This window comes from Fopius arisanus, unplaced genomic scaffold, assembly GCF_000806365.1.
Source record: "Fopius arisanus strain USDA-PBARC FA_bdor unplaced genomic scaffold, ASM80636v1 scaffold00031, whole genome shotgun sequence".
Classification (NCBI taxonomy): Eukaryota; Metazoa; Arthropoda; class Insecta; order Hymenoptera; family Braconidae; genus Fopius; species Fopius arisanus.
Window position 1 is genome coordinate 1,269,158 of NW_011887770.1, and position 14,398 is coordinate 1,283,555.

At 38.1% G+C, this 14,398-nt stretch overlaps 1 protein-coding gene across 1 annotated transcript; it reads left to right on the top strand.

Annotated features, from left to right (window-relative positions):
• Nucleotides 1-53: 53 nt before the first annotated feature.
• On the top strand, nt 54-11,369 carry LOC105265757 (uncharacterized). Its single transcript, XM_011303446.1, has 5 exons — nt 54-312; nt 8,458-8,507; nt 9,930-10,107; nt 10,949-10,977; nt 11,280-11,369. Exons 1-5 carry the CDS (start codon nt 231-233, stop codon nt 11,367-11,369), a joined length of 429 nt encoding a protein of 142 aa, XP_011301748.1. The 5' UTR covers nt 54-230.
• The last annotated feature ends 3,029 nt before the right edge of the window (nt 11,370-14,398 follow it).

Below are 14,398 nucleotides of genomic sequence, written 5' to 3' on the forward strand. Positions count from 1 at the left end.
GGGGGGGAGTGGCGAGTCTCTGACGCACCGCAACACAGTCTCACAAGGAACGCGGTGCAGTGTAGTGGGATAAAAGGTGACATAAACTTGTTCAGTGATAATAACAGGGGGAAAAAGGAAAGAAATAGAATAAAAGGTAGGAGTTGGGTGCGTGACGTCTCTTTCGTCGGTGGATGCCCCATTCTGTGGCGCCACGTCGTGGCCCAGTGTGAAACAATCAGTGGTGAAACATGGCCGCCAGCGACGACGAGCCGATGCATCTCTACGAGGTTTTTCAGAATTGCTTCAATAAAATAGCCAACAAACAACCCGGTGAGTGAGTCCAATGAGTTTGTGAATAAGTGATTTTTTTAATGTACAACGATTTTTCGTGGTTTATGTGAGGTGTTGGTGGATTTGTCGCCGTTGTGTCGGGAGTAGCGTGTGCCTCTGGGTACTTTTCAAGGGTTGTCTTTGGGGCTGTTTTTTTTTTATTAATTGGGGGCTGGGATTTTTTTCGGGGTGAAGGGGTTGCGGCACCACTGGGTGACCTACCGAGGGTGGGCCCCTGGTCCTGGGTCTGGGCCCGGGGGTCTCTGTTTTGGTTCTTGATGGTTGTCAATGTGTCTGCATGGTGCTGCCATGCGGCGATTTTAATCGCTTACTACCCTTGTTTTATTTATTTATCACAATTTGTTATTTTCGGTTTTTTGTCGCGATTTTGGGGCGCCGGGATACTGAGATTTTTTGGTTTTTTCGGGCGGTTTGTGGCTGTCGGCGGGGGAGGGAGATGTTGGGGGGTTATTTGGAGGTTTCAGAGTTTTGGGGAATTGTTGATTATTTGGGGGTGAGGGACGATAAATTATGAATTTTATTGAGCGTTAAGTGTGAGAGGTGGAGACACGTTTTTTCGTGTTACACCTGCCGGGATGAGGGAATTTTTCAGTGGTATATGCTACAGTGCAACGTACCAAATACTACAGTGTCTCTCATTCCTCTGGGGTTTCGACAACAATTTTTATTGGGGAAAGCTCCAAAATTGATGATAATTATTAAATAAACTAGGTTCAAACCATTTGACAATATTTTGATTCTGGATTCTTGTAAATTTGCTACTCCAATCATTGCATCTTAAATTCTTCTCTGAATTCCCCCTCAAATCACAATTTCCAATCAATTTCATGGGTTCAAAACCCCAATTACCATTTCAGAACGAAGAATTCAATTCACAATCTCCAGAAATGAAGTAATAATTCAAGATATTGAAATTAATGGTGATCTGAAATAAAATCATGAATTTTCCTCTCAATTCGACTCACTTGAGACTATTGTGGATGCAATTTAAATCTCCGTGTCAAGTGTGTAATTAATCGGTGCAATTAACCCCATCGTGCATTCGTCTGAGACTTTGGAATTCTTTCGTCACACGGCTGTTGCCAAATCATTAATTGCTAATCATGATAATTGTTGACAGTTTGCGGTGGAGACCTTAATTAGAATTTTCTCATCAACTCCAGAAAATTTCTGAGACATTTAGATGGAAATTTTCCTCCCCCCAGCTTCATGGAACTGAGAGGTAGTTTTTCTCTTCACTTTGGACGGTAGATCATGAAAATTAGCGATTCAGCTTGAAAGTTTCAGCCCTGGACCATAAACGAGGTCCAGACACAACATCCACTGGTGACTTAGGCCCCTCTCACTTCCAAGGAATAAACCCGAGGGAGTGTCACCGTGATGCACCTGCCTATAGCTCTCTTTTTCTCTTCTCTCCTCTCTTTTTTTTTCTCCATGAATTCTTTTTAACTCCATCCCCACTACCAGATACCTCTCACACGCGCCTCGCACACGTCTATAGAATTATAAACGAGTGGTTAAAATTGTTGGAATTTTTTCGAGGGCAGGCGATAAATAATTACAGGCAATTTCATTCGAATTTGGTTTATTTCCGTAAAAAAGGAGAAAGAAATTGGGAGAACTGAATTCATTATCCATCTATCCCAAATTTTGGGGATGGTTATTTTTTTATATAAAATACCTTTGTATCCCATTTTTTCGTAATGGGATAAATAAATTTTCGAAATAGTCCGGGTGTATCTCCTGGTCTGGTGGTGCCACCTACACAAACGTCCCTTCAATAACGAAAAGTACGTCCTCGGGGAACATCTGTTCCCTCAGACCTCGTAGCTTTCACCTCTTTTGAGAATTACGTATTTTTGCAACCTCCAGGCTCTTCTTATTACTTTAATTACATACACCAGCGGGAAAGGGTTTTTTTTCTTTCTCCCGTTCAGTCGTTGTAAACAATTTTATTATTAATTCATGTTTCTGAATGAATTTCCTGGGTTTGAGGGAGAGGATTGAGGATATTTTTTTTTCGGGGTCCGTTGGAGAGTTGGGCCTCTTCATGGGTCTCTGCCACCCCATAGGGTATATGGTATATAGTATACCATATATCCGAGTATTCTCATCTCAATGGCGTAGAGTTGCTCATTCAAATCGATCAACTTTTCTCGTTTTACAATCCATTTTATTTTGTTATAAAAATTCTTCGAGTATATAATCATAATTCCATGTATTCCAGAATATTTCATCGAAATCTCATAGAGTTTATTATAATTGGAATGAGAGGAAGTTCCTCGTACATCCGATGATACGTTTTTCGCTCGTTATCAATTTTTATTGATTAGAGAAATGATGGTCATGTGTGAATTCATCATAGTTATATAATTATTGATACGGTGATGGAATAACGAAGGAGTCACGTAAATATTTGACATTCCCAAGTGATAAGAATCAATTAGATGATGAAAAATCAGGACGGGCCATTGTCACTTCCGGAATAATGAATTTTCGATTTTTTTTTTTCTTTCGAGTAATTTCGTTGCACCCAGGGGTCTGTCCGAGGGTTAAATTGACACCTGTGCGAACCTGCCACATTGGAAAGCCAACATCTGGCGAGATTTCGAAGGCCCGCATATGGAACAAGTAAAACAACCCCCAGTGAAGGTCTTTTTCGGTGTTTACATTTTTTTTTTCCGACTCATTTAACAGGTGGTTTTTCTTTCATCGGGAGTTTCTCACTCGATCCGGGAATTATTTCGCGGAATATCGAGGGGGCGGGTGGGGGGGGGGGGAGGGGTACCGAACGTGCCATTCAGCGGATGAAATTTCCGGTCGCAATTCGCGTTACTATTTCATTTTTATTTTTACTCCATAAAAATTGAAAAAAATCGTTTTCTCGGAATCAACAGGCGGAGAAAATTTCACTATTTCCGGTTTCCATTGTCGCACGGTAAATGAAAAATTAATTGACTATCTGAGAAATTAATTGAAGAATAAGTTGAAGTTAGAAGTGTGATTTAAAGTTCATCGGGGAAATAATTGGGATGAGGTGGAGTCGAGGGTGAGATTTTCATCAGAAATGGCACGTGAATGAAAATTGCAATGAAGGGTGGGTGGGGAGAGAGAGAGAGGGGGAGGGGGGCAATGCACCGTGGAATAAACAGTTTGGGGAGGATGAGGTACTCAGTGAGGTACAGTCCAGTTGAGGAGGGAAAAAGGTGGAGGGGACGACGACAACGAAACGGACACGTGCGGGTCACGTGCCATGGCACGCGTTTGCGTTTTGCGTTTGTTAAATCAACGACCACCCTGTCATTATCATCTTCATTTGGACCTTGTGTAATATCCTCCGAAAATCAATCACCAATTTTTATTTCCCCCCCTGATCTGCGGGGGTTGACTTTGTCATTTCTCACGTAATGTTTTTTTCTCCTCTTTTTATTTTTTGTCTCGGGTTTTTCTGGCCTCAGTCTCGGTACTCATCAGCTTTTTATGCTATCAATACGACCTTGATTGTTTTCTCGCTTGCACGCTTTATTAATCACTAATCGATTTCGCATCTCTGTGCGTCACTCGTTTCATTGATTTTATCGAAAATATTTCAGTTGGCGAATGGATTTCTTACGATCTGGGGGATATTATTTAATTTTGAAATTAAATGGTGATTCGATAATTTGATATTCAAAATAATTATGTATTCTTGGGATTTTTTTTCATTTCGAATTCGGACTGAAAAATGTCATGGGCATTCTTTCCATTGCCTCCCGGTCGAGTGAAATTCAATTAAAAATTGAATTCACATGAATAAACATCGGTGAACAATAATAATTTTTCCATATCACATTAGCTCTCGAATTTCAGTTCAATCCAATGATTTTCCACTCACCCAGAGAAATAATTATAATCGCCATTTAAATTATTATTCCCATACATATCCCAGGGCTCAATTCGTGCCCTTTCCCAAATCCCTTATTAACCCACAATATAATCCAAATAAATTAACAAAATCAAATTGAAAAATAGCTACGAGTGATACCAATCGTAATAAAAAAAATAGTACATCCTCTCCGGGGCGGTAAATATTTCGGTGATCGGGGGGGATTTGGAGAATATTTTTGAGAGCCACTGTCTGGGACTCCGGGCCCTCATGCCCTACGCCAGTGTCCTCCGGTGGGCCCCTTCTAGTGTAACGTAAAGGGGGGGCAAACGACAGCTGCTGCGGCGGTATCCCCCTCACACCCCCTTTTCCCCCCTCGCCCCTATTTTTTTTTTCACATTTGAAAAATACATATATGTGTGCTTTCCCCCTCCTTACTTCATGTGTACATGAAGTCCACCTATCCCCACTGCCTCTTTCTGGTCGCGTGGCACCACGAAATACACGTACGCATTCCGTTTTACTCCCGAACGGTGCAACGGACGATCATTTTTTTTTTCTTTCCTTTTTTTTTATACTTTATTTTCTCTTTTCCCTCTGTCCTTCGTCTGCACTGGCCCGGGGTGCTCATGGGAATTTATCGAAACATAACGGAATTTATTTATATCCTATTGTTTATCAGTCTCTATTTTTTCTATTATTATTGTTTTAATTGGGAACATTGTCGAGGGGAATATTCCTGTTTTCATTCATTTAATTATACAAATCAAAATATTTTATACATATACATTTTTATTAATTTTTTAATTCACGGGTAATTTGTTTTTAAAAATTGAGTATTGATAGGTAATTGATGGGAATGACTTTCCCGTTGGGATTAAATCAAGTTTTTTTTTAGGAATAATTTTTTTTTTTGGATTTCGGAAAAAAAAGTGGATGCCCCCGGGTTTTTGGTTTTTCTTGATTTTTGAATTTTTTCCGATTTCATTATATATCAAATTTTCCAATGGTAAAAATTCCTAAGAAAACTCGAGAGTTCGGAGTAGCCCACCACTACTATGGGTACCTGGTCGCGTGGCAGGCGGCCTTCCACCTTGAATACACCTTCGCATTTCGGCTCCACAACTGAAAAAACCACGTCCGGATCTTCTTTCCTTCCCATTCTTCCTTTCTACTTGATATTCTCCTTTTTTTTTCCCCTCGATTCTTTTTTCTCTTTTTAACCGAGTGCATCGTACCGGGGTGCCTCAATACCCCGTGGGGGACCCGAAGTGAATCGACGAGACCCAAAAATGGCAACATCACGGTTAAATCGAAAGTTGGCAATATTCAGTTTTTTTTTTACTTCTTAATTACACTTGTTTGTCCTCGATTATTCCTGGGGGATTTTTCATTTCACAATAATACTTGGGTGCTGGCAACATTTCGATAATATTTTATCTTTATTTCATTCGGAAACTGAAGTTAGAGAGAAGTGATAAAATGTAACAGCGACGATTCACTGATTTTTGTTATTAACGATTTATCCCGAAAATTATTGATTTGAGATGGAAACGTATGGAGAATTTTTTATAGCCAATTAAATTTCAGACAAAAAAGGTCTCTTCACATTTCTACCTCAAATCAATACTTTATCCGAAAATCGATATTTAATAGAACTGTCAGGGATGTTATTTCTGACTGCTACTGAATTCGAAAGGAGTTGTTTGATTTTTAAAGGTTTCGACCATTCCAGAGTAATTAGATAATTGGATTATTAAAATTCTCCAATTCTTCGTGAAATATTTATTTTTCCCGGAGCAACAAACAATTTTCACAGCCAGTGTTTTCTGAGAGACCCCTCTAATCTCTTCTTACACTTATTTCCAGCCCCTCTTCCGCCCAAAAAAAAACCTCTCGACTATCTAAAAGAAATCTCCCTAGACTTCATATTGACGTAGTCTACCTCCACCCATTTCTTTTCCGTTTTTTTTTTTTTATCGATCAATCGAAATGGCCGGATACAAGTATTTCTGGTGGTGTATATATCCCATAAAAATGCAAGCTGCTCCTTACAAATTTTTTGACCGGGGTCGTTCATCCTCGATTATAAAAGGGTCCGGTTTTGGCTACTCGTCCCTTATTCCTCCTCCCCCTCATCCTCAGTTGGACCATTGTAAAATCAAATGAGTTGGATTCAGGGTTGGTTGAGCACCAATGGCTACCTGAGCCCTTGGAAATATTCTCTCTGGAGTTTCTATTCTGTCTATAACCCCTCGTCACTCCATTGGGGTTGAATTTCCTCTTTCGCCCTGGGGTTTCTCTTATTTTTCGAGGGTTATCTGTTAAGAATATCCGGCTATTTTGCTAAATTTCTTCCCCTCAAAATACACGTTTTCTAAATAATTCATATTTTCTCAATGTAATAATAAAAAATATAATGAAATATGAAAATTTGAGGCCAGAGTGTCACGGAAAAAATAACGGAGCAGTCACGATTTTTTTTTTTCTTTTTGTATACAAGTTGAAAATATTGAAAAGTAAATATACATCGGTATCTCGAGAGATACTCAGAGAAATGAATATACCCTCGATTAAAATTTAACTCAATGATTTATCGCGACAACTCTCAAAAAACATGTACGATGCATTGGAAAGTACTGGTATTTGTTGGGCAGGTGAGGCGATTTAAATCCGAAGGTAAACCGCCTTTGAAAACTCACCTGTGATCCTCTTGCCTTGAGGAATCCGAATAATATAAATATATTTTTCATTTATCAATTGAATTCAATTGAATATTCACTAATAATCCATGATTGGTGGTTGGTGGAGTTGATGTGATATTTGAATTGAGAATATGATAAGGGACAGATCTCCAGTGCCATCAGCTGTATCTCAAAAGTTTGATAAGACCTGAATGAGGGCGTACCTCGAATTTATGTCCACCCTAGTCAAAACCGTTCAACACAGGGTTACCATTTGCTCAGATAACTATGAATCCTAACAGTTTTGGCTTTGCACGTGACACATTCGCCGAACCGTGGACGTACTCTCGGCAATATCATGCATCAAAGGACAGGCCGAGGTACGATCACGTCATCCTCAGGACATACTCCCCTTTTACCCCACAAAATGTGATATATTTGTACAACTCCTCCCTCAATTTATTCACACGTCATTGGATCAAATCAATTTTCAATAGTCTGTGGGAAAAATTCGGTTGTCACTCGTGTTAATGAATATCAATGTGGGAAATACTCCACTGACATAAATTCCATTTTATTCGACAAATTATTTTCCCTGATTAAATCAATTTCGTGGCAACAAGTTGATTATTCCAGTGAATTAATTAAGTAGTTTGTCGTATTATATATAAGATGAAAGATTTATCGAATTTTGACGATTCAGAAGGGATTTCATTGCATGGGGTCAATCTTCTTTGCAGGAAGTACTTTTTTTTTATGTAAATCTAGTTTTTTCACCGCCAAAGCGCGGCAAAATGCCATAAATTTTTTAATACCTTCTACTTGTAACGGAGATGTCTATGAACATAGAAGAATGTTTCATTAACTTTCTTCATTTTACTGTCGCTGACCGCATGTCGTCAGCAAAAAATCTCATCCGAAAATTCTTCAGTTATTGGGTTACGGTAGACAATGTTCATCGTTGCGTCGATAATGGATTGAGTATTGAATAACGTCTGGTCTTTGACCCCCAGCTGATATTTTTTCTTGGCATCACTTGGGATAAATTCAATTTTACCAGGTTTTTTTGAAGAAAATTATTTAATTATCCGGTTTTATCTGCTGACGCCCCTGATTATTTTTCCCTGGACAGAGGAATCGGTAGACAGCCCTCGAGCACAAATCCTCGTGCATTCGTTAGATTTATCTCGTCATTAAATATTGAAGGGAAAAAATAAAAGCATAAGCAATCACATAGCGACCATAAATTCACGTTTGTGTATCCTTGGGAGGGGGAGGAGGGATATCTCCCTATTAATATCGTATGAAGTCCCGATACTGCAACGATATACTGATACCGTATTCCATGCGGCACAACCGAGCAAAAACAAAAACTAGAGAACTTGATTTATAAAGACGCATCGCCAGTTTATGCTGGCATTAATTCTTCAAAAGAAGGGAGAACTCATGTGCCAGAACCTGAATTTCCGAATTTTTATCCGTCCCCCCCTCTGATTTATGGGCGCAAAATTCTTTTGCTTCCTCAAATTTTTTTTTCAGTTTGAGATACGTAACAGTCTATTCTTTTTGTTGCAGAAAAACCGGGCTTCCAGTCACCCTATGGCAATACTATGGACAATGGAATGGTGCGTAGTTACATTTTTTTTTTACTAATAAATAAATCTTTACTGAAAAACGAAGTTACGAATTTTTCATCTGGTAATGGTCATTGGGTCGGCGATATTTACGAATATAAGGGAGATAATGAAATTTTTGTTATTACCTTTTTTGTAGAGCGGATTGACAGGTACAAAAAAGATAATAACAAAATTTTTTCAATCTCGCTCACATTCGGAGATATTCTCCCCCAGAGATTTTTTTGACATTTTTTTCGGTTACCGATTTTTCACTTATGACTCGCAAAAAAAAATGGCAATTCCCAGAATTAATAGTAACAACAAGGATTATTATTATTCAATGATATGCAATGCTCCTCTCATTCATTATTTTAATTATTGATAGAAAAATAATGAAAGTTCTGTGAATATTCTTGGAATTAAATAATTTTCTCTTGTACTTTGCTGCGTTGAGAATTTGTTTATTTTTTTTTATATAATTCCGGGGGTGAATAAATAGTGGGATAATAATTCGAGTTGGATTTGCAAAGACGTTCAGTATAACGTAGACTTTATCCTTACTTCAGTATAACTTTTCATCCGGGCCAGTTAACCCCACCTCCCTCTTACGTTAGGGGTTCACTCGCTTTGTTTTATACATGTACTTCCACCCAACATAACATCCACTATATCTGTATTTCCACCTCTATATACTTATAGATACATCGCCCCGGGAGGGCGTAAGTGATATTAAAGTTTGCGGTCAGTGGCTTTCAACTCCAATCGAGTCATTAATTCTCTCGATATCTCCATTTTCCGAGTTATTCAATGTTTTTTTCTGGTTATTATGACGTTTTCTTGGTGCATTACGTCATTCAGGGCAATTTTTATTGCGAATGTATTTTTTTGTAATGGGGGAAAATAGTGATGGAGTTGAGGGGACCAGGAGGAAGAATTGAGAGCCACTCTGTGAAAATATATCGCTTGTACCAAAGTTTTCGGATTACGTCGGAGGGTTCTACGGGATAATATCGGGATTGAATTTTTTTTTTTTCTTCGCCAGTATATTTTATAACGGGCATTACTGTTTTTATTATTTTTTCGTATTGCAATTATACGGTGAGGTATTTATTAGCAATATTTTTTAATGTCAAAAATTATTTGAATTCTTCTCGTTCCATTATCAAATTGTAATACATAAATTGAAATTTTTCTTGGGGTATCAAACGGTGATATCTAATCGGAATTCGTCAGACGCCATAACCGATAAGAGTGGCGTATTATCGATTGATATTTAAAGTCCAATAATTTATCGTTCGCGTCAGGAAAAACATACGAAGTACCTCGAAATTTTCTCCCGCATTGGTATATTCAAAAATTGTTTTATTGGGCCGATGATTGACCCTATATCGGAGTAAAACTCATTATTTTTCTCTCTTCTCTCGGTTACAGACGTATGCTAGTGGAGGGGGTAATGTTAATTCAGTTGAGGGATCTACTTATTCCCCTGACTCGCCGTATTTTCCATTTGGTACTAGAGGGGTTCCACCCTCGATTGGAACTCCAACCCCAGCATCAAATCCTACAACCCCTACCGGCAACACTGCACGCCTGCCCAATTCATCCGCCGGTAAGTATTGCATTTATTATAAATTTGACATACTGTAAAACAATTGTTCCCTGACGATCCCATCAATCCCGATTTATCCCCACGACGAAAAAACTGATTTTTATCCCAGAAATCATTTTTCTCACACCTCAACTCGGACTTGACTCACTTATCAACAAATATCTTTGAATCTGATGGAGATAGATATTTTTTTCTATCAACCTTTTCTGTTGCGATTATGCAGAGCTACAAAGAAGGTTATTATGAAAATTTCGATGTCAGCCTTCGATTTTGAGATATTCGTTGAAAACATGACGACACTGAAAATCAACTCGCACCGTTTTACCGCTACTGGATGTAATGTATCAGAGTAGAGATAAGAATTTCAAGTAATCGATTCAATATTTACTCATTGATACTTTTACGGTTTTATATCTCAGACGAGTTTCCTCCTTTATTAATTATAAAACAAAGTATAAATCGGTAGCAAAATGGTAAAGATGAAAAAGTTGAATTTTGCAGTTCTGCTAAATATCGATTGATCTTGAAAATTATCAATTTTATCAAGAAACATGAAGAGACATTTTTTATTGTAAATTCAATGAGCTTCGGGACAGTCCTCTACCATTTTCACCTCAGATCGATAGTTTTCGAGATAAACGAGTAATTCCGGTGAATTGACATTCACATTTATCTCACTTCATGTATTTATAGTAGAGATAAGAAATACATTTCTGTTTCTTCATTAAATAATTCTTATTGACGTTAAATATTTTCTACCGTGTGTTGAGATTCTCGTAGTCTAAACGGTCAGCAATAATTCCTGTCATTAAAAAAATGTATGAAATTTGTATAATTGCAGGCGCCGCTGCTGTCAGGAGAAAGAAAGACGTGAGTATAACACGAGAATTGTAAAGTTGTGAGAACATGAGTCAACGTTTAACGATTTGACGCTAACAGACGAGTTTAATCTCAGATAATTTTCACTCTGTTTTTATTCCATGTTTTTTTTTTCTTTCCTTTCTTTTAATCCCGTTAACTGGCGAGAAATCGATATCACACAGATTGATTAGAGTCGTATTTCGTGTTTTTATGGACACGTGTTCGCGTTAATCATACCTCGATGACGATCATCGAGTGGTTTACGATAATTGAAGTAATGAGACTTTTTCTCGGTGATTTTTTTTTTGCAGAATTTGGAGGGAACGGAGAGCGAAGTGGTGACGACGCAGCATTGGGTGAGTGAATCAAACTATTTGACAGTTATTTCGGGGATTAGATAGGGGGAGTTTAATCGGTTTAACGGATGGAGGAAGTCGAGTGAAACTTTCCCATGAGTGTGAGCATTTTTTTTTTTCATCAATGTGGAGGACATTAGGTTTCATTTTGAGAGATCGATGGGAAAAAAAATTAGGACTAATTCCGCAATTGATAATTAGGAATTATTTACGAACGAGTAGAGGAAATCATTTTTAGAGATTCTTACGAAATAATTTATTTTTTCGTCCGGCTGAGGAATTGAATTCCAGGTCAAATAAATCCGAAAATGAATTCTTCTCGTATTCTCTCGTCATGTAGTCGAATCTTCCGAATTCGGTTTTATACCATCGAAGTTGGTAGCAAAAAATTTCTGTTTTCAAGTCTATTGTGGATAAAAATTTATCCAGGTAGGATTGACTGAAGAAATGTAAAGAAAAGGATAAACTTGGAGTGCGTAGAATAGCGGTAATACTGGGGGGGATACACCATATGGTGTCGCGTGCTGTGGTCACCAGACCGTAGCCCCTCGAAACTCCACCCGAATGTAGAGAAACCCCTTGGCTCGTTTCACACTAATTCGTGGCCTCGAGGAATTTCTCGTAGTGCACAAACACCAGTTTACAAAAAAAAAGACAAAAAAAAAATAACGAAATAAGGGAGAACACGCGGAGATACATTACCCCCGCGTCAAACTCCAGCTATCACCAACCGTCAAATTATCTGACTGATGGCTCGAGAGTTTATTTCATTGTTTTTCAATTGAAAATTTTCGTTTATATATTTTTTTTACCGAGTCGATGACTTTGGGGGGAGATAGCGGGGGATGGGGAGATCTAGATCGGCCTCTGGGGTCATCTAGGTACTCATCAACACCGACAAATCAATTACCGAAGAATATCGCGTGCCTAGTTGGCTCGGTTTATGTTTGACGGACACCTGTTGCTGGTGGTGTAGCCCTCTGTGTACTCAGAGGCTTGTACTCTCTCTTCGACCACTTTCAACCAATCTCAAGCACTTTTTCAACCCCACGAACATTCTCTAGGGGTATTTCCTGATATTCTCACTTGAGGCATCTCTATTTAACTCGGACTCCATAAAAAAATTCTTCATTTCTCACAAACTCATCGCTAGTGCAATTTCAAACGTCAATAATAAAATCTGGGATTAATTTTATTCTGATTACATATGAATTAATTATTTAATTGAGTATTCAGGGGAATTTTTTGGTTTAAAATTGGAGATTGATTTATGGAGAGGGAGTATTTTTGACTTGTTTCCCCTCACGTATTCAAACCCATCATTTGAAAATACTTGAATACCAAATCCACTAGAATAGCACCGGTTCGATCCTATATACATTTGTTATATGGTTTATGGGAATTGCTTACTACTCCAAACGCCCCAGGATTATCGTAATAAATTATGTATGGCAACCTGGGGCTATCGCAATGTCGATAGTATAATTGGGTCGTCGAATCAGATAGACTGCGTTATCGGTGAATGCGTGATAATAATTATCGATTTTATTCAATTATAATGTTGTGATATATTTGATTGATTCCACCATCGTGTTTCGTTGAATAATTCTTCAAGTGACATGTGGTTTATCTAGTGGGTGTCGATGGCATCAAATGGACCAGAAGACTATTTTACCCCCTCGTTCTCATCCATTTCTCTCCCTCCACTTTTGGTTATACAAAATGTCCGTCGAACCGTGAATAAATTGTAACCGCTTTCACAGCTAATTTTAAACTCGAGTGAGTCTCAAAATTGTTAGAGTGGAGGGAGATGGTGAAAAAAATTGGTGAAAATTTTCCACGTGAGAGGCTGATGTAGACCATAAATCGTATATTCATATGTTAATTGAGGGAGTTTGAATTCACGAGGGTGTCATTAATCCTCGGTGAGATTCTGGGTGGGTTTTGGGGTGAAGTATATCCGATGGTTTCAATGAGGATACGAGTACACGATTTTTTTTTTTCTTTCACCATAACCAAAAGACACGTGACCTGTGGCTATTGTTGGGATCATCTCGAGTACCAATTCGAATTCCACATTATTTTTTTCTTTCGGATAAAATTCAGAGCCCTTACTCCTCGTTTACCCATTCATCAGGGATGAATATCAATTCTCTGTAATTATTATTATTTTTAATCATTTAATTTGAAAGGGTTAATCTTCGGAAAATTTATCAATTTTATTTGAAGAATGATAGAAAATTGGATTTATTCTGGCCGAGGAATTCTCTGGGTTTTTTCGATTTATTGAAGGAAATGTATGAACTATTCCTTTTTTACGATAGATTCTAGACAAAACCGATAAGTATAGATGTATTACACGCGGCGGTACGTGACACTTATGTGGCAAATACCCCCCTCATGGAGAATAAAAGAGACATGGGGGAATTATAAGACTGCGGGTGAAAATACAAAGTTGTGTTTAACGTCGTAAAATCGTTGGTGTATCTGTGTTAGTCTCCTGTTTGTTTTGCGTGCGTGACTTTATTTACACGTCCGAACCCTCTTCGAGAAAGCCCACAAGACTATCTGTTTTATTTTTCTTTGTTTTTATAATCCCCGTTTCTGTACTAATATTGTTGGGAGAATTTCCATTTGTTTGTCCCAAGGGAATTTTTATTTTTTCGTCAATCGAGTGATTTTTGAGGAATTTCTTCTCGTGGAAAATTTTTTGTCAATTTGTCGGTGAATTTCAACTTTTTCTCGCCAGTGGCAATTTTTCAATAAAAATTTTTCATCTTGTAGTTTTATCATTCTATTCCATAGAATTTTCCAGCTTGTGTTGCTGATCTCGGCAAACAAATTTCAACCCCTCATTGTGGATTCTGGGATTTTGTGTACATTGGACAAACAGAAATTCCCATTCGCTTACATTATCTCGGGTTTGTGATCATGTGGGGGTTAATATTTGGGGTTTTAAATTAAGTAATGGGAATAATTATTCAATTAATTCAGGGTAGCGTGGATAATTTAGAAATGGATTTGACGTCTCAAACGATTTACGTCAGCTCATGCAATCGGTATGATTGATCCTC

Coding starts and splice junctions, on each gene's coding strand:
- LOC105265757 (XM_011303446.1), top strand. CDS start 231: ATGGCCGCCAGCGACGACGAGCCGATGCATCTCTACGAGGTTTTTCAG. Junction 313..8,457: donor AATAGCCAACAAACAACCCG/GTGAGTGAGTCC, acceptor TTTTTGTTGCAG/AAAAACCGGGCTTCCAGTCA. Junction 8,508..9,929: donor ATACTATGGACAATGGAATG/GTGCGTAGTTAC, acceptor TCTCGGTTACAG/ACGTATGCTAGTGGAGGGGG.